The sequence below is a fragment of the Sus scrofa genome, chromosome 6 (genome assembly GCF_054392235.1).
Source record: "Sus scrofa isolate SSC_HxYL_T2T_F1_AM1 chromosome 6, Sscrofa_HxYL_maternal_Yorkshire_Landrace_v2.0, whole genome shotgun sequence".
In the NCBI taxonomy this organism is placed as follows: Eukaryota; Metazoa; Chordata; class Mammalia; order Artiodactyla; family Suidae; genus Sus; species Sus scrofa.
The window spans coordinates 62782735-62804495 of NC_139388.1; the positions used below are offsets into that span (position 1 = coordinate 62782735).

General features: G+C 58.3%; 1 protein-coding gene across 6 annotated transcripts; it reads right to left on the minus strand.

The window, feature by feature from the left end:
• Nucleotides 1–13279: 13279 nt before the first annotated feature.
• On the minus strand, nt 13280–20681 carry LOC100522225 (leukocyte immunoglobulin-like receptor subfamily B member 3). Of its 6 annotated transcripts, none has more exons than XR_014806673.1 (14): nt 20570–20681; nt 20377–20412; nt 19923–20207; nt 19475–19777; nt 18965–19261; nt 18414–18716; nt 17314–17860; nt 16689–16817; nt 16309–16351; nt 16193–16230; nt 15949–16001; nt 15605–15715; nt 15044–15196; nt 13280–14965 (listed from the first exon to the last, which is right to left on the minus strand). XR_014806673.1 is itself a non-coding variant. In XM_084962004.1 (14 exons), exons 1-14 carry the CDS (start codon nt 20601–20603, stop codon nt 14819–14821), a joined length of 1983 nt encoding a protein of 660 aa, XP_084818130.1. In that variant the 5' UTR covers nt 20604–20681; the 3' UTR covers nt 13280–14818. The 6 variants fall into 6 exon arrangements, 2 of the variants coding, with proteins under 2 accessions (XP_084818130.1, XP_084818131.1); XM_084962004.1 differs by having other exon boundaries at nt 17810–17860; XR_014806672.1 differs by lacking the exon at nt 15605–15715.
• Nucleotides 20682–21761: the final 1080 nt, after the last annotated feature.

Genomic DNA, 21761 nt, shown 5'->3' on the forward strand with positions numbered 1-21761 from the left:
CAGCACCCGCTTTTCTCATCACCCTTCTTCACGACCTCTGAGTCCTTTCTGCCCCCTCGCTGCCCCTTCCTCCCCAGGCACAACCCCCTCCTCATCTCAGACCCGAATGCTGTCTCCAGGCACTGGGTAAAAACGCAGGCTGCAGGAAAAGCCGGTATTAACAAAGGAACCCAGATCAGGCCTCTGTGAGAGCCTGGACCGTCCATCTCCCCGCAAAAAGAGAGTGACGTCAGTGAAGACAAAATAGTATCTGAGGAAAGAAAGAGCCGATCATCTTGTAGGTTTGTTCAAAACCACCTATTTACGCGTCCCAGAAGCTTCGCGAATGAAAACCAGCACAGGCTTTATGAAGTCCGCTCACCCATCACAGTCATAATGAAACCAGTGGAAAGGATGAGAAGCGTCCAGAGACGATGTCATGTTCCATCCAGAGGAGAAGCGGTTTGGCCGACTCGAGCTTCCACCTCGGAAACCAGTGCTGTCAGCAGAGGAGGCGTTCTGGAGAGACAGGACGTTCTGGGAGTCTCCCGGCGACATTCTTGGGGTGTGAAGGGGAAACGGGCATCGTTAGAGGGAGGAGTGTGGAGAGACTTGGTGCCCGTGGACCTGCTCTAAGGGAAATGGTGAGGGCGAGTCTTCGGGTGGAAAGGAAGCCATTCTCGGGGGGGGGGACTTGCAGGGTCCCCAGTGAAGTGAGACCCCCAGGTGGGCAGTAGCAGGTAAAGGCAGCGGGTGTGTTCTCCCCTCAGGTCTTTGAATCCCGTGGGGCTTTTGAAAGCAAACATCGCGTGTGGTGGGGAGTTTGGTGCATGCAGACGAAGACGCAGAGCAGCTGCAGCGAGAGGGCGGGGGGTGCAGGGGTCTTAGGATGGTGCGGGTTCTGTGTTTCTCTGAGGCGCTGACAACATTCGGTCTGACGTTGGGCATGTGTATTATACCGCCTGGTACAGCCACTTGCACAGCACAGCAAGAGCTACAGCTGGAACACCAGTGGATACAGTGGATACTAAGAAATACTCCCAAAGCCAGAAGGAGGCAAGAGGGGGAACCTGGAAGAGCAAACAAGAGCGGGGACAAGGAGCGGACCGAAGGGCGAGCTTAGAAACAGCCTCGTTGGTCATTCCATGACCTGTAAGCGGTGACAGCACCACTAACTGGTGGACATCGTCAGACTGGACCAAGAATTAAAGGGCCCCATTTAGGAATTTGGAAATTAAAGGGCACCCTTCTGCCTAATGCACAAGGCAAAGAAGACCTCAGGGAAACTGGAAACTATTTTGAACTGGATGGAAATGAAAGTACAGCGCCCTCGTCTTTGGGGGATGCAGCCAAAGCCGTGTTTAGGGGGAACGGAGACCAGCACGTGTTGGTGGAAGGTCCAGTGTCCACACAGGGGGCAGAGGCTGGAGAGCAGCCCCCGAACCAGCGGCCCCGTCCCCTGGTTACCAAGGGCCCTGTGTGTGGTGGGGCTCAGTGGATGGTGACACCACAGTCAAAGCCCCAAGGGCTTTGTGCCCACCCCAGTGGACACGTCTCCTTCGTGGAGAGCCTCGTCTCCTGCCCGAGTCCGGGGAAATCTCTCTGTCTAGCCTGTTCTCCTGCCACACGAGTGTATCATCCTGTTCAGCCCCCAGATGTCTGCGCATTGGAAGCATTTTGTTAATTTATTCACTAAAATGTTTTACTATAGGCGACTTACCGGGTTCTGTGGCACAGCACAGTGACCCGTTCATACGCATTGGTTCCTTCCTTCACACCCTCCTCCAGCATATTCCATCACAAGTGCTCAGATTCCGTTCCCCGGGCGATCCAGCAGGATCCCACTGCTTACCCACCCGCATGCAGCAGCTGGCATCCAGCAAGGGCTGAATGCCTCTGGTCTCCTTAGCATCTTGCAGAGCCCCGAGCATCACTGCTTCCCCCAAACCTGGCACTGCCCAGCGGTGACCCAGGCCCTGACGCTGTAGTCGACAGCTGAGGGTGTCACTTTGTTGGTGGGGGCGGTATCGTGGGCCTCCTAGCCCTGTCTTTGGGGGACTCACCTTGACCTCCAGACCCGTTCCTGGCGCAGGTTTACCTGTCCCCCATCAGTGGGTTGCAGCCTTGTGACTTGGTGGGGATGGCAGTGCCCAGGTCGTCACGGGAAGCTCCATCCGCACAGACGCCCGATGTCTCTTTCCGTCAGTGTCTGTCGGGCACCGGAGGCCTGTCAGGAGCCGTGTTGCAATGGCACCTGGCTTTCTGCTGCAGGTGATGGATGAGATGACCTGAACCTGCAGGGACCGAACCTCCCCTCAGCCCCTGGGCTCCGCGAGAATCGCCAGGCCTCCCAGTGCCCACGGGTTCGTCGGGTCCTGGACGGTAGCCCGAGGCTCCGGCAGAGCCCCGATTCTAAAACCGTGGGCTCCCCTCAGACCCGCACCGGTCTCAGTCCCTTGAGAAGTCCCTTGTCCTCTCAGGTATGACACCTGCTGCTTCCACAGTCCAAGGATGCGGACCCAGAGCTGTGCTGCTCTCTGTGCCGGGTGTTGCCGGGTGCGGTGGCGTGTGCCTTGCTGGAGGGGCTGTGTCTTGGCGGGTCTCAGAGAACAGGTCCTCTGCCAGGATCTCTGCTTTGGCAGGCTCTGAATCCTTGAATTTCTTTTTTTCTTAAAAAAAGAGTTGGGGCTCATTGGGTTAAGACCCTGACTAGTATCCATAAGGACGTGTGTTCGATCCCTGGTCCTGCTCAGCGAGCTAAGGATGTGGTGTTGCTGTGGGTGTGGTGTAGTTCCCAGACGTGGCTCGGATCTGGCGATGCTGTGGCTGTGGTGTAGGCTGGCAGCTGTAGCTCTGATTGGACCCCTGGCCTGGGAACCTCCATGTGCCGTGGTTGCGGCCCTAAAAAAACAAATGAGCGCATAAATAAATAAATAAAAATCTGACTGCAGGAGTTCTCACTGTGGCTGAGCAGTAACAAACACAACTACTATCCACAAGGATGCAGCTTGGATCCCTGGCCTTGCTCAGTGGGTTAAAGATCTGGCGTTGCTGTGAGCTATGGTATAGACTGCAGATATGGCTCAGATCGCTGCTGCTGTGGCTGTGGTGTAGGCCAGCACCTGCAGTCCCGATTCGACCCCTAGCCTGGGAACCTCCATATGCTGCAAGTGCAGCTCTGAAAAGAAAAAAGAAAGAAAAGAAAGTAAAAAAGCGGGACTGTGACTGCAGAGGCTCAGGTCGCTGTGGAGGTGGAGGTTTGCCCCCCAGCCAGGCACAGTGGCTTTGAGGGTCTGAAGCTGCCCTCGCCCCCGCTGTGCTCTACGTCTCACCTGTGGCTCAGATTCAGTCCTGGCCTGGGAACTTGCACGTGCTTTGACGGGTGGCCATAAACGTCAAAAAAGGAAAACGAAAGATGCCAACTTCCTTGGAGGACAGCATGCACGAGCTGAGTTTGCTGCCTTGGCGTTTGGAAACCGCGTGCAGCTGGTGCTCATGGAGGAAAAACAAGCGGGCAGGTGGGACGTGCTGGCCTCCCGGCCACAGCAGTTTCCCGTCTTCTTTCTTGCGTCGTGATGCTCCAAGACGCGTCCCTTTTCTGGGGCCAGAGCTGCCCTGGCCAGGCCTGTAGGGAGGGGTGCTTGTGACAGAGGCTCTGCTTCACCTTCCCCGGAATGTTCATTCCCTGTCACTGCGAAGGGCAGTTTCCCTGCGTGTGGAACTGGGGGTCGTCCAGTCTTTTCTTTCTTTTTTTCTTTTTTTTTTTTTTTATTATTTTCCCACTGTACAGCAAGGGGGTCAGGTCATCCTTAGATGTGTACATTGCAGTTACAGTTTTTTCCCCCACCCTTTCTTCTGTTGCGACATGAGTTCTAGACATAGTTCTCAATGCTATTCAGCAGGATCTCCTTATAAATCTATTCTAGGTTGTGTCTGATAATCCCAAGCTCCCGATCCCTCCCACTCCCTCCCCCTCCCATCAGGCAACCACAAGTCTGCCACCATGGAGGGGATGTAATGCAGGAGGGCTCCAGTGATAATTAACTTCTTAAGAGCCAACCCCCAACGTCCTGCTGGCTCCCGGATGGTTTGTTGATCGGTGATTTAGGTGGTTCCCCGTGGTTTTCTCATATGACCCTTCCCAGGAACCTGTGGCACAGAACATGTTCTCAGTGGAGTGGAAAGCAAAAGGCAGGCTTCCTCGTCCGGCAGACAGGCACGGCCGTGGCCCATTCAGACTGGCCGAAGATGCCGTGTGGGGGGGCGCAGCGCCCAGGGAGCTCTGGGGGTGCGTGTATTCACAGGGAAGGGTTTCCCTGGGATGGGCTTGGCTGAGGAGGGGGCGCTGTGCTCGCAGGGGTGGGTGCGGTTGGGCTCTAGGAAGAGGCTTTGGAGGTGGGAGAGGAATGAGCCCGAAGGATCGGGGGCCTCCTTTGGAGGAGCAGGAAGGAGGTGCATGGGCCGGCATAGACGGGACGTCGCGAGGCTCCCGGGGGTCAGGGACCTTGTGGAGCAGGGCCCAGGGGCCCAGCAGTGTGGATTCGGGGGTTGAGTGTGAGGTGGGGGAGAGGGGGATGCTGCCTGTGCTTCCAGTGTGGGCCTTGGTTTTCTGGAGGAGCCAACGGGGCCGCCAGCAGCGGGAGAAGGATGCCCACAGGAGTGGGGCCTGGCGGGAGGACGGAGCACCGGCCCTTAGAGGAGGGCACAGCCCTGCCTCCTGACCTGGGGTTGTGGGTTTTCTTTCCTCAAGCACTTCCTTCTACTGAGGTTCTCTCTCTCTCTCTCTTTTTTTTTTTCCTTTCTGTGGCCACACCCACGGCATATGGAGGTTACCACGGTAAGAGTTGAACTGGAGCTGGAGCTGCCAGCCTACGCCACAGCCCCAACAACACAGGATCCGAGCTGTGCCTGCGACCTTCACCACAGCTCATGGCAATGCCAGCTCCTTAACCCACTGAGGGAGGCCGGGGATGGAGCTGGGTCCTCCTGGATGCTGGTTAGATTCGTCATCCGCTGAGCCCCAGCGGGAACTCCTTCCCTGATGTCCTTGTTTCTGCAGTTCAGCACCCGCTTTTCTCATCGCCCTTCTTCACGACCTCTGAGTCCTTTCTGCCCTCTTGCTTCCCTTTCCTCCCCCGGGCACAACGCCCTCCTCATCTCAGACCCGAATACTGTCTCCAGGCACTGGGTAAAAATGCAGGCTGGGAGTTCCCGTGGTGGTGCAGTGGTTAACAAATCCGACTAGGAACCATGAGGTTGTGGGTTCGGTCCCTGCCCTTGCTCAGTGGGTTAACGATCCGGCGTTGCCGTGAGCTGTGGTGTAGGTTGCAGACGCGGCTCGGATCCCACGTTGCTGTGGCTCTGGCGTAGGCCGGTGGCTACAGCTCCGATTCAACCCCTAGCCTGGGAACCTCCATATGCCGCGGGAGCGGCCCAAGAAATAGCAACAACAACAACAACAACAACAACAACAAAGACAAAAGACACACAAAAAAAAAAAAAAACCGCAGGCTGCAGGAAGAGCCGGTTTTAACAAAGGAACCCAGATCAGGCTTCTGTGAGAGCCTGGACCGTCCATCTCCCCGCAAAAAGAGAGTGACGTCAGTGAAGACAAATAATATCTGAGGAAAGAAAGAGCCAATCATCTTGTAGGTTTGTTCAAAACCACCTATTTACGCGTCCCAGAAGCTTCGCGAATGAAAACCAGCACAGGCTTTATGAAGTCCGCTCACCCATCACAGTCATAATGAAACCAGTGGAAACGATGAGAAGCGTCCAGAGACGATGTCATGTTCCATCCGGAGGAGAAGCGGTTCGGACGAGTCGAGCTTCCACCTCCGAAACCAGTGCTGTCAGCAGAGGGGGAGTTCTGGAGAGATGGGACTGGCCGGCCTGGGAGTCTCCCGGCGACATTCTTGGTGCGTGAAGGCAAGACGGGCATCGTTAGAGGGAGGAGTGTGGAGAGACTTGGTGCCCGTGGACCTGCTCTAAGGGAAATGGTGAGGGCGAGTCTTCAGGTGGAAAGGCAGCCATTCTTGGGGGCACTTGCAGGGTCCCCAGTGAAGTGAGACCCCCAGGTGGGCAGTAGCAGGTAAAGGCAGCGGGTGTGTTCTCCCCTCAGGTCTTTGAATCCCGTGGGGCTTTTGAAAGCAAACATCGCGTGTGGTGGGGAGTTTGGTGCATGCAGACGAAGATGCAGAGCAGCTGCAGCGAGAGGGCGGGGGGTGCAGGGGTCTTAGGATGGTGCGGGTTCTGTGTTTCTCTGAGGCGCTGACAACATTCGGTCTGACATCGGGCGCGTGTATTATACCGCCTGGTGCAGCCACTTGCACAGCCCAGCAAGAGTCACAGTTGGAACACCAGTGGATACAGTGGATACTAAGAAATACTCCCAAAGCCAGAAGGAGGCAAGAGGGGGAACCTGGAAGAGCAAACAAGAGCGGGGACAAGGAGCGGACCGAAGGGCGAGCTTAGAAACAGCCTCGTTGGTCATTCCATGACCTGTAAGCGGTGATAGCACCACAAACTGGTGGACATCGTCAGACTGGACCAAGAATTAAAGGGCCCCATTTGGGAATTTGGAAATTAAAGGGCACCCTTCTGCCTAATGCACGAGGCAAAGAAGACCTCAGGGAAAACTGGAAACCATTTTGAACTGGATGGAAATGAAAGTACAGCCCCCTCGTCTTTGGGGGATGCAGCCAAAGCCATGTTTAGGGGGAACGGAGACCAGCACGTGTTGGTGGAAGGTCCAGTGTCCACACTGGGGCAGAGGCTGGAGAGCAGCCCCTGAACCAGCGGCCTCATCCCCGGGTTACCAAGGGCCCTGTGTGTGGTGGGGCTCAGTGGATGGTGACACCACAGTCAAAGCCCCAAGGGCTGAAGTTCCCACTGTGGCTCAACGAGGAACCATGAGGTTGCGGGCTCGATCCCTGGCCTTGCTCACTGGGTTAAGGATCCAGCATTGCCACGAACTGTGCTGTAGGATGCAGTCGCAGCTCGGATCCTGCGTTGCAGTGGCTCTGGTGTAGGCCGGTGCCTACAGCTCTGATTAGACCCCTAGCCTGGGAACCTCCATGTGCCATGGGAGCGGCCCTAGAAAAGGCCAAAAAAAAAAAAGACAGGAAAAAAAGCCCCAAGGGCTTTGTGCCCACCCCTGTGGCCCCGTCTCCTTCCTGGAGAGCCTCTTCTGCCCGAGTCCGGGGACGTCTCTCTGTCTAGCCTGTTCTCCTGCCCACGAGTGTAGTATCCTGTTCAGCCCCCAGATGTCTGCGCATTGGAAGCATTTTCTAAATTTATTCATTAAGTTTTTTTTTTTTTTTTTTTTGGTCTTTTTGCCATTTCTTGGGCCGCTCCCATGGCCTATGGAGGTTCCCAAGCTAGGGGTCTAATCGGAGCTGTAGCCACCGGCTTAGCCAGAGCCACAGCAACGCAGGATCCGAGCCACATCTGCAACCTACACCACCGCTCAAGGCAATGCCAGGTCCTTAATCCACTGAGCAAGGGCAGGGATTGAATCCGCAACCTCATGGTTCCTAGTCGGATTCGTTAACCACTGCGCCACGGCGGGAACTCCTTTTAAAATGTTTTACTATAGGTGACTTAACCGTGTTCTGTGGCACAGCACAGTGACCCGTTCATATGCATTGGTTCTTTCCTTCACACCCTCCTCCAGCATATTCCGTCACAAGTGCTCAGATTCCGTTCCCCGGGCGATCCAGCAGGATCCCACTGCTTACCCACCCGCATGCAGCAGCTGGCATCCAGCAAGGGTTGAATGCCTCTGGTCTCCTTAGCATCTTGCTGAGCCCCCGAGTGGGGCTGTAGAGCACCGCTCCCCCCAAACCTGAAGCTGCCCAGCGCTGACCCAGGCCGTGACGCTCTAGACGACAGCTGAGGGTGTCACTTTGTTGGGGGGGGGGCGGTATCGTGGGCCTCCTAGCCCTGTCTTTGGGGAGCTCATCTTGACCTCCGGACCTGTTCCTGGCCCAGGTTTACCCATCCCCCAACAGTGGGTTGCAGCCTTGTGACTTGGTGGGGATGGCAGTGCCCAAGTCGTCACAGGAAGTTCCATCCGCACAGACGCCCGATGTCTCTTTCCTTCAGTGTCTGTTGGGCACCGGAGGCCTGTCAGGAGCCATGTTGCGATGGCCCCTGGCTTTCCGCTGCAGGTGATGGATGAGATGACCTGAACCTGCAGGGACCGAACCTCCCCTCAGCCCCTGGGCTCCGCGAGAATCGCCAGGCCTCCCAGTGCCCACGGGTTCGTCGGGTCCTGGACGGTAGCCCGAGGCTCCGGCAGAGCCCCGATTCTAAAACCGTGGGCTCCCCTCAGACCCGCACCGGTCTCAGTCCCTTGAGAAGTCCCTTGTCCTCTCAGGTATGACACCTGCTGCTTCCACAGTCCAAGGATGCGGACCCAGAGCTGTGCTGCTCTCTGTGCCGGGTGTTGCCGGGTGCGGTGGCGTGTGCCTTGCTGGAGGGGCTGTGTCTTGGCGGGTCTCAGAGAACAGGTCCTCTGCCAGGATCTCTGCTTTGGCAGGCTCTGAATCCTTGAATTTCTTTTTTTCTTAAAAAAAAAAAAATTCTTCGAGTTCCTGTCGTGGGTCATCGGGTTAAGAACCCGACCAGTATCCATGAGGACGTGGGTTCCACCCCTGGTCTCGCTCAGTGAGCTAAGGATGTGGTGTTGCTGTGAGCTGCGGTGTAGGTCCCAGATGTGGCTCGGATCTGGCGATGCTGTGGCTGTGGTGTACGCCGGCAGCTGTAGCTCTGATTGGACCCCTGGCCTGGGAACCTCCATATGCTGCATGTGTGGCCCTAAAAAAAAGATCTCCCAGCACTCCCAGAACATGGAGCCTATCCCAGAGCAACGCGAACACCCCCACCCTCTCCTGCTCAGGCCCCATTAACAAGACGTCATCAGCCTGGTGGACCAGTGCCAAGGGTCCTTGGGCTGTGCTGTGACCAAGGGCGGGTGGATTTGTCCCTGGACCAAGTGTGAATGTGTACTGTCCCCCCTCCCAGGTGAAGAGGAGCAGCTGCTTACTTCCTGGGGGCACAACCGCAGTCACGTGACCAAAGGCTGCCCAGTTCTCTCCTGGGGATGGTATCCATGCGGCACAGCAGCTGTGACAGGGGTGGGTTGGCGCTGGGTGAAGTCATGGCACTCCACCATCCAACACCCCCCTTGCTTGGCCACGCCCATGGCCTGTGGACGTTCTGGGGCCAGGGATGGCATCCGTGCCACAGCAGTGACCTAAGCCACAGCAGTGACCTAAGCCACAGCAGTGATAAAGCCAGACCCTGACCTTGCTGGGCCCCTCGGGAACTCCCATCCTCACGTACCCTTGACCTGTTCTGTTTCTCAGGGGCCAGGCTGCTGTCGTAGGCAGGGCTGTGTGGGGCCCCACCACCACCTCTCTTGGGTGTGTGAGGGGGGCCCTGGTCCCTGCTAGTCCACCTGAGTGAGGGCTGGTTTGGCTTCACCGTGCAGGGCCTGTCGGAGTTACCTTGTTAGGGAGGAGATTCGCTTTCCTGTCTTTCAAGACTGACTCTGCTTTGGAAGTTGATTCAGAGACTTTGTGGTTCAGTGTATCCTTTGAAGGCTTAAAAAAAAAAAAAAATCTGTGTTACATCTGTGTGTGGGCACATCCTAGGGTTTGTTTGGCCTCCCGAGGAGGGCACGGCTCTGGATGCTTCTTGGTTGCCCCAAGGGCTCAACCTGAACTTGAAACGCCTGTCGTCACTGTGCAGGCTCTGTGAACTGAAGCCAAACTCTCATTTACTCTCGTTTCTCAAAATGTTAGTAGATAAACCAAAGACGCTGGAGTTCCTGTGGCGCAGTGGGTTAGAATCCGACGGTAGCAGTTCCCGCTGTGGCTCAGGGGTTAAGGAACCCGCCTCGTCTCCATGAGGACTCGGGTTCCATCCCTGGCCTCGCTCAGTGGGTTAAGGATCCAGCATGGCCATGGGCTGTGGTGTGGGTGGCAGACGTGGCTGGGATCCTGTGTTACTGTGGTGTAGGTGGGTGGCTACAGCTCTACTTTGACCCCTAGCCTGGGAACCTCCATGTGTCCCAGGTGCGGCCCCAAAAAGACAAATGACCAAAAATAAATAAATAAAAATCTGACTGCAGGAGTTCCCACTGTGGCTGAGCAGTAACAAACACAACTACTATCCACAAGGATGCAGGTTGGATCCCTGGCCTCGCTCGGTGGGTTAAGGATCTGGCGTTGCTGTCAGCCATGGTGTAGACTGCAGATATGGCTCAGATCGCTGCTGCTGTGGCTGTGGTGTAGGCCAGCACCTGCAGTCCCGATTCGACCCCTAGCCTGGGAACCTCCATATGCTGCAAGTGCAGCTCTGAAAAGAAAAAAGAAAGAAAAGAAAGTAAAAAAGCGGGACTGTGACTGCAGAGGCTCAGGTCGCTGTGGAGGTGGAGGTTTGCCCCCCAGCCAGGCACAGTGGCTTTGAGGGTCTGAAGCTGCCCTCGCCCCCGCTGTGCTCTACGTCTCACCTGTGGCTCAGATTCAGTCCTGGCCTGGGAACTTGCACGTGCTTTGACGGGTGGCCATAAACGTCAAAAAAGGAAAACGAAAGATGCCAACTTCCTTGGAGGACAGCATGCACGAGCTGAGTTTGCTGCCTTGGCGTTTGGAAACCGCGTGCAGCTGGTGCTCATGGAGGAAAAACAAGCGGGCAGGTGGGACGTGCTGGCCTCCCGGCCACAGCAGTTTCCCGTCTTCTTTCTTGCGTCCTGATGCTCCCTTTTCTGGGGCCAGAGCTGCCCTGGCCAGGCCTGTAGGGAGGGGTGCTTGTGACAGAGGCTCTGCTTCACCTTCCCCGGAATGTTCATTCCCCGTCACTGCGAAGGGCAGTTTCCCTGCGTGTGGAACTGGGGGTCGTCCGGTCTTTTCTTTCCGGCCCTTGGAAAGCGTTGGGCCGCTTCCTTCCTGCCTTCGCACGTCGTCGTTGGCTATGTCCTTTGTCATTTGAGGGGGTTCTTCCCTCGGGAGTGGGGTGGTGTCTCGAGGGGGTTCTTCCCTCGGGAGTGGGGTGGCGTCTCCGTCTCGCTGCCTTCAAGGAAATTCCTCTGTCGTTGGACTGCGGCAGGTCCTGGCAGGGGTTTCTCTGGGTTTTTCCTGGTGGGGCTTCCCTGAGTTTCCCGAAGGCATGGATTTAGGCCTTTTGCCAGGTTCGGGGGCAATTTCAGCCGTTATTTCTTGAATAGTTTTCCAGTCTTGTCTTCTCTCTCCTCTGCTTCGAGGACCCAGATCCCAGATCCCAGGGATGTGAGATCGCTGTGCCCCTGTTCATATGCTTTCCCAGAGTATGTGCTTCCCGTCGTTCCGATGGAGCAGTTTCTTTTTTTTTTTTCTTTTTCTTTTTCTGGCCTTCTCTAGGGCCCCACCCGTGCCATATGGAGGTTCCCAGGCTAGGGGTCCAATCAGAGCTGTAGCCGCCAGCCTACACCAGAGACACAGCAACTCGGGATCCGAGCCGCATCTGTGACCTACACCACAGCTCACAGAATCGCCGGATCCTTAACCCACTGAGCAAGGCCAGGGATCGAACCCACAACCTCATGGTTCCCAGTCGGATTTGCTAACCACTGCGCCACGACGGGAACTCCCAGATGGAGCAGTTTCTGTGGTTGTAGCTTACACCGTTATTCCCTCTGTCACCTGCTTCCTGCTCTGGAGCCCATCCATCCATGGAGCCTTGTGTTTTGAGGAATGTATCTTTCAGAGCTGCAGTTTCCATTGTGTTCTTCTGTTTCCTCACTGACACGTTCTATTCTTTTTAGATTTACTTTCTGCGTGTGTGTAATTGCTCCTCAAAGCATTTTTTTTTGGTTTTGTTTTTTGTCATTTTAGGGCGGCACCTGCGGCATATGGAGGTTCCCAGGTCTAACCGGAGCTGGACCTGCCAGCCTACACCACAGACACACCCCACCAGATCCGAACCGAGTTTTCGACCTACACCACAGCTCGTAGCAACACTGGATCCTTAACCCATCAAGCGAGGCCAGGGATCAAACCCGCAACCACATGGTTCCTAGTCAGATTCATTTCCGCTGCGCCATGCCAGGAACTCCGCAAAGCGTGTTTATTGTGGCTGTTTTACAATCCTTTTGGAGAATGCCAGTATCTGTGTCACCTCGGTGTTAGCATCTGATAACAATGTTTATTTCTCCCTCCAGATGAGCTTCTCCTGGTTTGTGTGCAGGTGGATGCTTTTTCCAGTCGGGACCTGGACGTTATGCTACGAGGCTCTGGGTCTCAGCTAAGGAAACCGTCTGCCACAGAAGGACTTTTCCGACCCATGCGGACTCCTTCCTGCCAGGTGGAGGGGACAGTCAGGTGCCCGACGCGGTCTCCTCTGACAGCCTCTGTGTCACTCCCGGGGCCTCCGCAGTCGTGGTGCCTTTTCCGCTGCCTTCCCTCCACTCTTCAGAGCACAGAGCGACTGCGGCTCAGGTGCAGACCACGGCCCTCAGGCAAATATCACACGAAAGGGAGGCACACAGACACCTGCTTTTCCCAGCGCTCATAAAAGCTATGTGTTCACGGCAGTGTTGTCTAGTGAGTGTGCAGTAGCACTGTGTGTGTCAAAAACCAATGTGGGGAGCTGCCGCTGTGGCTCAGCGGGTTACAAACCCGACTAGTATCCATGAGGACGCGGTTTTGACCCCTGGCCTCACTCTGTGGGTTAAGGATCCTGTGTTTCTGTGGCTGTGGTGTAGGTCGGCGGCTGCAGCTCCGACTTGACCTCTCGCCTGGGCACTTCCATATGCTGAGGGTGGACCCCTAAAAAAAGCAAAAAATACCAGGAGCTTCCAATGTGTTGCAGTGGAAACGAACCCCACTAGGAACCATGAGGATGCAGGTTCGATCCCTGGCCCCACTCAGTGGGTTAAGGATCCGGCGTTTCCGTGAGCTGTGGTGTAGGTCGCAGACGTGGCTTGGATCCTGTGTCGCTGTGGCTGTGCAGTAGGCTGGCCACTGTAGCCTCGATCGGACCCCTGGCCTGGGAACCTCCATATGCCGCTGGTGTGGCTTCCCCCCAAAAAACCAAAAAAAAGAGAATGATTTCTGAGGAGTGATTTTTCTCAGGGTTACTTGTGATGCTGCTTCCTGGCTTAAATCCTCATTTTCTCCCCAATGAAACGTAAGTCTCAAGAAAAAAGAAAGAGTTTTGGAGTTCCCTGGTGCCTCAGTGGATCAAGGATCTGGCATTGTCACTGCTGTGCCTCGGGTTCCATCCTTGGCTGGGAAATATCCACGAGGTACAGGCATGACCAAAAAACCCAATTTATTGTAGATTTTTACAGATGCTTTGATAAATGATAGTATAGGTTCTTTTATTTCTGAGTTTTAAATTATAGATTGGTGATGTCTTTAATCAAAAGCTTTTCATCTTTTGGTGTATATATATATATATATTGGCCACACTCATGGCATACCAAATTCCAGGACCAGGGATTGAACCCATCATCAGAGCCACAGCAGTGACAATGCTGGATCCTTCACCTACGAGAGTACCAGGGAACTCCATCAGTATTTTTTTCTATTTAATCTTTTTCTTCCTTGGCCACACCCATGGCATATGAAGTCACTGGGCCAGGGACAGACTCCAAGCCACAGCTGTGACGTTGGTAGCAGCTGCGACAACAGCGGACCCTGAAGCCGGCTGCCGTGCTGGTCTGGGGTTGGAACCCACGCTGCTGCAGAGACAATGCCTGGATGCTTAAGCTGCTGCACCATAGTGGGACTCCCTCTGTCATCTTTCAGTGTTTGGCTTGTGTTGGTTGGCATTGGAGGATGAAACCAATCCTGCATTCCTGAAAAAAACACCCGCACGGTCACAGCATCCTCCTGGATGCTAGTTGGGTTCATTACCACTGAGCCATGACGGGAACTCCAAGATTTGTTATCTCCGTTTATCTCCATCATTTTGGTAAATTGTATTTTTGAGAATTTTTGTCCCTTTCATCTACATTTTCTTGTGGCATAAAATTGTTCACACAGTTCTATTTATTTGTGTATTTAGTTTTTCTTTTCTGGCCTCCCTGCGGCATGCGGAATTCCGAGGCCAGGGATCAGGTCTGAGTCGTATGCAGTGTCTGCGGCAATGCTGGACCCTTAACACCCGGTGCCAGGCCGGGGATCGAACCTGCATCCTAGTGGTCAGAGATCCTGCTGATCCCGTGAGCCACGGTGGGAACTCCATAAAGTTCTTTACTTAAAACTGTAGGGGAGTTCCCTTGTGGCTCAGTGGGTTAAGGATCCGGCGTTGTCATTGTTGTGGTGAGGGTTTGATCCCTGGTCCAGGACCTTCTGCATGATGCAGGCGTGGCCAGAAAAGAAAAACCCCAGAAAACCCCATCTGTAGGGTCTGCGTAGTGTCCCGACAAGGGTGACGTGTGCCTTCGTCCCTTGACCCTTGGTTCCCGTGCCTGGGGTTTGAGCGTGTGATCGGTGTTGGCAAGAATGGCATGTTGGCTCTCTGGATTTTCCTCCAGTTTTTGCTTGTCCTCCTTGGTACTGATTCTTGTCATTCTAATTTCCCTCCTTCTACCTTCGTTTGGAATAATGTACGATTCTCTTTCCGAATCCCTGGTAGTTGAGAGGTCTGTTGCTTTAAGTCCAACATGTGGGGTTGTTAGTTCCTTTGGATGGAAGGTGACCCCAGAGGGCCCCCGGAGCTCCTGGACTCGTGTGAGGAGTCCTGCTGGGGGGTGGTCCTTAGGGGGTGTCCACGACCAGCAGCTCCCGTGCCTGCTGGGGTGCCTGCAATCCAGTCCCTGGAATGCGGGGTCTGGGTCCTTGGGGGGCTAGCGGATGGCGAGAGCAGCATACACGCTGGGCTCTGCTGGGGGCTCCCCAGACTGGGAGGGAGGGGGTGCCGTTGTCCCCCGACTGAGGGTCCCGTGGCTCAGCTGGGCGTAGGTCACGTCCTGGGCATCTGCAGATGCAGCAGCCTGCAGTGGGGGAGAGAGAGTCCAGCTGTACCTCTGGGGTGAGGGGCAGCCTGGGGGCCCAGAGAGGCAGACACCCACCTGACCGTCCCCCTGCCTGTCGTCTTCGGCTGGTCTGTCCAGCAGTGCCCCCGACGGGGAGGGAGGAGAGGGGGCCACCCCCCGCCTCACTCTCGATCTGGAGTGGTTGACCTGGGCGTAGGTCTGCTCCTGGGGGGCTCCATGCTGCCCGTTCTGCTGGAGGGAGATGGTGAGACAGAAACAGCACCTCCCGGGTCCCGCTCCCCTCCTGCAGTCAGTGTTCCCCTCCGTGGTCCGCTGGGGGCCCTTTCCTGATGGAATCGCCAGGGCTCCCTCACACCTCGGGGACTCTGGATGCTTTCCGCGGTCCTGATTCTGTCTCAGCACCTGTCCTTGCTCATGTGGCTCCAGCCACGCTGCCCACCTTCCTGCCACAGCCCCTCTTGGCCTCAGCCAGGACCTTTGGACATGCGGCCCCCCCGCCAGCACCCAGTCCCCTTCTCTTGCTTTATCTCCCTGCATCCAAGGACCCTGCCTGCCCCTCTGCATAGCCTCTCTCTCCCCACTGCAGGGGAGCTCAGGCAGTGTGGACCGTGCTCCCTCTGCAGCTGCAGCACCTACAGGGTGCCGGGCGAGGTGCTCCCCTGGGCCCGTCTGTTGGGAGCAGAAAGGTCGGGAGCCTGGGCACTTGCGGGCCATTCCCTTATCCACGCATCCTCCTGAGCCGCGGGGCTGCATCCAGCACCAGAGGGTCAGACAGAGGAGGAGGAGTCAGGAGAGGGGACCCCGAAGGTGGGGCCACAAGTGGACAGGAGGGGGAGCCACAGGGGGATGACCCAGGGGCCCAGAGGAGAGGCCAGTGTGGGTGCTGGTGGAGCTGGGGTGTGGGCACTGAGACGGCTGCCCTGGGTGAAGTTGGGCCACAAGAAGGTCTTTGGTGGCCTGGCCAGGAGCAGGGGTCTCACCAGATGGTCCAGCTCCGTCCCCTCCTCAGACTGTGTGTCCTTCAGGGCAGCATCTGCTGGGGCAGAACCGGGGGGAAGGGGGCCTCGCTGGGCAGGACTCCCTGAGATTTCTCAGGGCTGGACCCCCTGCACCCAGAAGGCAGGGGATGGGTGCTGCATCAGTCCTCGTCCCCCACCCCAGGGATCCCCCCTGCTGCAGAGCTCTCCATGCCCACCCCCAGGGCCGCCCTCCTCTTCTGCTCACAGAGGTTCTGGTCCTGGGTGTCGGCGGCTGGGCTGGAGCTGGGAGGAGATGGGGGTGTTAGGGGCGGACGGGGCTGCGGGCAGCTGGGAGCCTGGGGTCTTTGGGGCAGGAGTCACCTGTTCTGCAGGCCTCTGTCCTCGGGCTCTGGGTCTGCAGCCCCTGCAGGAAGTCGGAGGTCAGCATTGCCCTGGGTGGTGTCAGCGGGCACACCTCAGCCTGGGCCTGTTATGCCCCCTGCTCCACGGGGCTCCAGGGCAAGAAGGAAACCCTGACTCCTTCCTGCACGTGGGTGTCAGTGTTTCAGGACATGAGACCCGAGAAACCCCCTGCATGTCTGCCTGTGACCTGACGTTAAGAGTTTTCGTTCCAGATTTTCAGACCTGAGACTCTGGACCATCTCCTTCTAAGCTGACCTCACCCACCTCTTTGGTTCTCGTTGGCTGGTGCCCTCAACCCAGCGCCTCTGGGGGCCTGGGTCCCCCTGTTCCCTGCTCACCTGACTTCCTGCATCTGTCCTGACCCCGGTGTCGGTGTCGGTGTCGGAGGAGGAGGAAGAGGAGGAGGAGCAGCAGCAGGACGAAGGCCACTGAGACCCCGATCAGAAGGCTCAGGTACCATGGGAGGCCTGGGGCACCAGTGAGGTCATGAGCCATTTAATCGTGCACCTACTGTGTGCCAGACTCCTGCTGGGGTCTGTGCATTCACCTCCCCTACCCACCTGCCCATTTTACAGATGGGGAAACTGAGGCCCAGACGGGGAAATCAGGGCGCTGGGCGACCCAGCCTGGACGACAACCCTGGGACTGGCACCCAGGACTCTGGGCTCCCTGAGCTCTCCTCATGCTGCCCCCCAGGCAGACACCCGCTTCCTGCTCGGGGTCTCCTCCTGTGCAGGGGGCCCTGTCCCAGGGTCTCATCTGGGGCTGAGGGTCCTTCCTTGTCACCGTGCCCACCCCAGACCAGCAGGACTTGGCACAGAGTGGGGAGGGAGGCACCTGGGATGGAGTTTTGTTCCCCCCCCCCAGGTGCACCCCCCCTGCAGGCTCTGGTGCCCTGGGAAGGTCTGGGCTGGGGGCTGTGTCCCCCCCAAGCTCCATGAAGTGGGTGTCACTGCTCCTCACCTGATGGCAGCCCTGTGATCCCGGGGCAGGGGACCAGGGATCCCTCCAGCCTCGGACCGGAGACTCTGAGGAGGGAGGCCCCTGGCTGGTTCGACAGCGGGAGCGGGGACTGCAGCCGGGAGTCTGAGCCCAGCCCGCGCACTTCCTCCGGGAGCTGAGCTCCCCGAGCTGAAGGGGAAGCGCCTGGACCCCTGGACCCCTGTCCTGCCCCCGCCCCCTCCTACCCACAGTGTCACCATCAGGCCGAGAGGGGACAGGCCCCATCCAGTCCCTCCTGGGGGCCTCCCTGTGAGGCTTCCTGTTCCCGTGGGTGCCGGCAGAAACAGACCTGGAAGGACCCCCGAGCTCTGGGCCTGGACTCTCTCCTTTGACATGTGGACAGGCAGAGGCCCTCGGGGGGTGGGGGCATCCAAGTCCGAGTGTCCAGAGGTGCCTGACTTGGGGGCACATCCCCGCCCTGCCCCCCACGGACCCCCCTCCACAGACCCGCACTTACCCCTGCGGGGGCCTGAGTCTGTGGGGGGGAGGGGCTGATCCTGGGAGCCTCCTGGGGTCAGGATGGGAGGTGAGGGGGCTGGTCCCAACATCTCCCTCCGCATGACCCCCATGACCCCCCCCTCAGGGCCCATGGAGTCCTGGGGTCCCCCCACATCTCTGCCCGATCCCTCCCCCACCCTAGGACACAATCTGCGCTGGGACTGGAGCAGGAGTTAGGTCAGCTGAGAGTTCGAGGGACAAGCCTGGGGCCAGTGGTGCACTCGCTGGACTGAGGCCCCCGTGACTCCCCAGCTTTGAGTTGGGCCTGTGGGTGGGGATGGGGCCCCAGAGGATCCTGGGAAAGGGCTGTGGGTGGGCGAGGGGTTGCAGCTCCTCGGGGGGCCCCCCATCTCCACTCACGCTCCTCCCTGAATCTGCCCTGGGGCCGCCCCATGGCCTTCTCCCTCCTCCCCCGAGGACCCTGGAGATGAGATGGGGGAAGGGGGCAGGATCCCTCCATCCCCCTGGGGGGTGACCCTCCCTTGAGTCCACTTCACTGCACCCTAGAAAGGGGGTCCCCCTAGAGCTGGCCATGGGGACACACAGAGGACAGGTCCCCTCACCTGAGACCACGAGCTCCAGGGGCTGACTGGGCTGTGACAGCAGGTAGGGGTCCCTGCTGAGTGAGCCGTAGCACCTGTAGGTGCCCCCATGGGCCGAGGTCACAGGACCCATGGAGAACTGGGCCTGGTTCTGCCCAGCTCGGGGCTGTGACCTAAGACGCAGCGGGGGGTGGGCCGCCCCCTCCTTGGACAGAAGGAAAGTGTCCATGGGAACCCATGACCGACACAGCAGGGTCACGTTCTGTCCTGCGGCCACTGAGGGGCCCGGTTGTTGTGAGAGGGAGGGTGTGGCAGGGAACCATCCTAGAGAGAGGGAGGGATTGAGGGGCTGCCAGCCGCCCTGGTTCTGAACAGAGACTCGACAGGGCCTCTCCGAGCACCCTCATCTGTGTGTGTCTGTGTTTCTCTGAGCCTCTCCATCCCCCCACCGCCTGTCTGTCTGTCCCTCCCTCCCTGGGGACCCCTCCCCCTGGTCCCAGCATTCCTCCTGGGGCTCCCCCAGCAGGGCCTGTGCAGAGTGTGGGTCCCCGCCTGACCCGCTGGCTCCTCACCTGCCACCAGGATGTCCAGGGGGTCACTGGGGGCCGACCACAGGGAGGAGAGGTTGTGTCCACCGTAGCATCTGTACCGGCCCCCATGGAGGCCGCTCACCTGGCCCAGGGGGAAGTGGGCCTGAGAGAGCCCAGCCAGGGGCTGCCAGGCAGGGCACTGGTGGAGGTCCCATGCCCCCTCCTTGGCTAGCGCGAACCTGTCATAGCTGATGGCAGAGCGACACTGGAGGGTCAGACTCTGTCCAGAGGCCACGACAGGGCCCTGCGGGGTCAGGAGGGAGGGCTTCCCAGAGCCCCCTGGGGAGAGAGAGCCCTGGGTTAGGGGCTGCTTCCCCCATGACACCCTTGTCCCCCCTGGCCCCCAGGTCTCACTGTCTCTCACACTCTGGGTTCTTGTCCAGGAGCCCCACCCCCTGAGCCTCCCCCTCACATGGGGCTCTGCTCTGAGCCAGGCTCTCAGGGACCTTCCTGGGGCCCCAAAGCCTCTGGGACCAGGCTGGGCCTCCTCACCTGAGACCAGGAGCTCCAGGGGGTCACTGGGTTCTGACCACACCTGGGGTTTGTCTCTGAAATAGCCATAGCATCTGAACGTCCCCCTGTGGCTGGGGGTCACGGGGCCCACAGGGAACAGGGCCCGGGTCTGCCCATCGGGGTGTCTCTGTGTGTCCAGGGTCCAGGAGGACTTGTGTTCTCCTTCCTTAGTCAGGATGAACCTGTCATATCTGTGCCATGAGCCACACTGGAGGGTCACGTTCCCTCCTGAGGCCACCACAGGGCTGGGCAGGGCTGAGAGGGCGGGTTTGCTGTGGTCTCCTAGGAGAAAAGGGGGCAGCTTGTTACCTGGGGCTCATGGCCCCTGAGCTCCCCCAGGGCTGGGCTGTGAGAGGGACCCACCCTGAGAGCAGACTCCCTTCCTGAGGGCAGCACCTGAGGCTGGGCCCCCTGAGTGTCCTCTCACCTGTCACCACCAGTTCCAGGGCATCGCTGGGCTCTGACTCGCCAATGGGACTGATGTAGTAACAGCGGTACCTCCCTGCGTAGACCTGGGTCATGTATTGAATGGAGAACTTGGCCGTGACCCGATCCTCCAGTGGTCTCAGTTGGTACCAGGGAATTTGCCTTCCCTCTTTAACCAGATGGAACTCCTGGGCCCACAGAGCCCCCTGACACCAGATGGTCACAGGGCTATTCCAGGTGACCAGAGGGCCTGGCTCAGCCCAGAGGGTGGGTTTGGGGAGAATCCCTGGAAGGACATGAGAGACCAGGTCACGAGACCTCCCCAGCTCTCAGCCCAACCCTGCCTGACTCCCCCCCCTCTAGCCCCTCCCTGCCGTCTCCATGCCCAGTGCCTGGGGTGGCCCCTTGTCCCTACGGAGGAGAGGAGGCGCTGGGACCCCTGGGCAGTGACTCACCTGCCTGCACCTGGGTCCCCAGGCCCACACTCAGCCCTGGAAGAAAGCATCTGTGAGGACTCGCCCTGGACTCTGAGCAGAACCTCTCGTGCCCGGGTGCCCCCTGGGTGCTGGGTGTCCCGAGAGCACAGGCTGGTGTGGGGAGCGGTTGGGTCCCCCCCGGAGCAGGGCTTCCCCTCGCCCTGCATCTCACCGAGGCAGAGCAGGCCCGGGAGCGTGGGGGTCATGGCGTCTCCTCCCCGTGGTCCAGGCTGTGCAGCTGGAGGAGAGCCCGGCGCCCTCAGGACAGACAGGGCCCAGGGTGTGGCCCCTCAGAGGCTGGTCCTTCCTGTCACGGGGCTGTCAGGTCTGCAGCCCCACAGGAAGGGGAACTGCCTCTTCTCGGGAGCCTGGCTCTATTTTTGTGGGGTTTTTTTTTCCTGGTCTTTTTAGGGCCCCTGTTGCTGCATATGGAATTTCCCAGGCTATGGTGGCATCAGAGCTAGCAGGTGCCAGCCTGCAAGACAGCCATGGCAACACGGCATCCGAGCCGCATCTGTGTCCTACACCTCAGCTTGTGGCCACACCGGCATCTTAACCCACTAAGGAAGGCCCGGGTGTGTTACCACTGAGCCATGTCCACAACTCCCCTGGTTCTTGTTTTGGGGACAGCGTTGGTGCCTTCCTGGCATCCCTGTCCAGTGATGGGGACCAGGGCCCGTCCTTCTCTCTGAGAGGCTCCCCCTGGGGTCTAGCTCCCTCCCTAGCCCACCCTCCAGCGGGTCCCTGTGGGTGCTGGGAGTGGACGGGGCCACAGACCCTGGCGATGCTTCAGGGAAGATGCAGGTGCCCACCACAGCCAGGGCTCAGTGCATCACGGACCTGTGTGTGGCTTCCGAGTCCAGCTCAGGCAAGTGGCAGTGAGCTGGGAGGGGAAGAAGGAAGATGTGGGAAGGAGAGGCTCCTCTGCTCCTGTCCCCGAGGGTGGGCTTCTGTGTGTCCCAGCCCCTCCAGGGGCTTCTCTGTGTCTCTCCTGCAACAGCATCCACCCCACCTCCGTGGGCTCAGGCCCTGAGTTCTTCCTGCCTCTTCCCGACCCTTGGTCCTTGGCGGGGCGTCCTCCTCCTCCCAAGGTCCTGCCTTGCAGCTTTAGAGGACCCTGATGTGGGTGAGGGCTTCCTTTGAAGGAAACCACTTCCTTCAAGTGTCGCCTCTGCTCCTGGAGCTTCGAGAGCAGTGCCCTTTCTCTGAGCCTGAGTTTCATCTTCCTCCTATTGTCAGGAACCCCACTCCTGGGAGGGGTGTGGGCTGAGTGGTGACTGGGTCCCCTGGAGGACCGGTCCTGTTACCTTCCTGACTGAGTGACAGAAGGACCGGGTTGGGACATGAAAGGGCCGTGGGCTCAG

What these genes read in the sequence shown, in the direction of transcription:
- LOC100522225 (XM_084962004.1), bottom strand. Translation starts at nt 20,603, where the DNA reads ATGACCCCCACGCTCCCGGGCCTGCTCTGCCTCG. An exon ending in CCCGGGCCTGCTCTGCCTCG is followed by an intron (nt 20,413 to 20,569) that starts GTGAGATGCAGG and finishes GCTTTCTTCCAG; the next exon opens with GGCTGAGTGTGGGCCTGGGG. An exon ending in ACAGGCAGGGGGACGGTCAG is followed by an intron (nt 14,966 to 15,043) that starts GTGGGTGTCTGC and finishes CCCCCACTGCAG; the next exon opens with GCTGCTGCATCTGCAGATGC.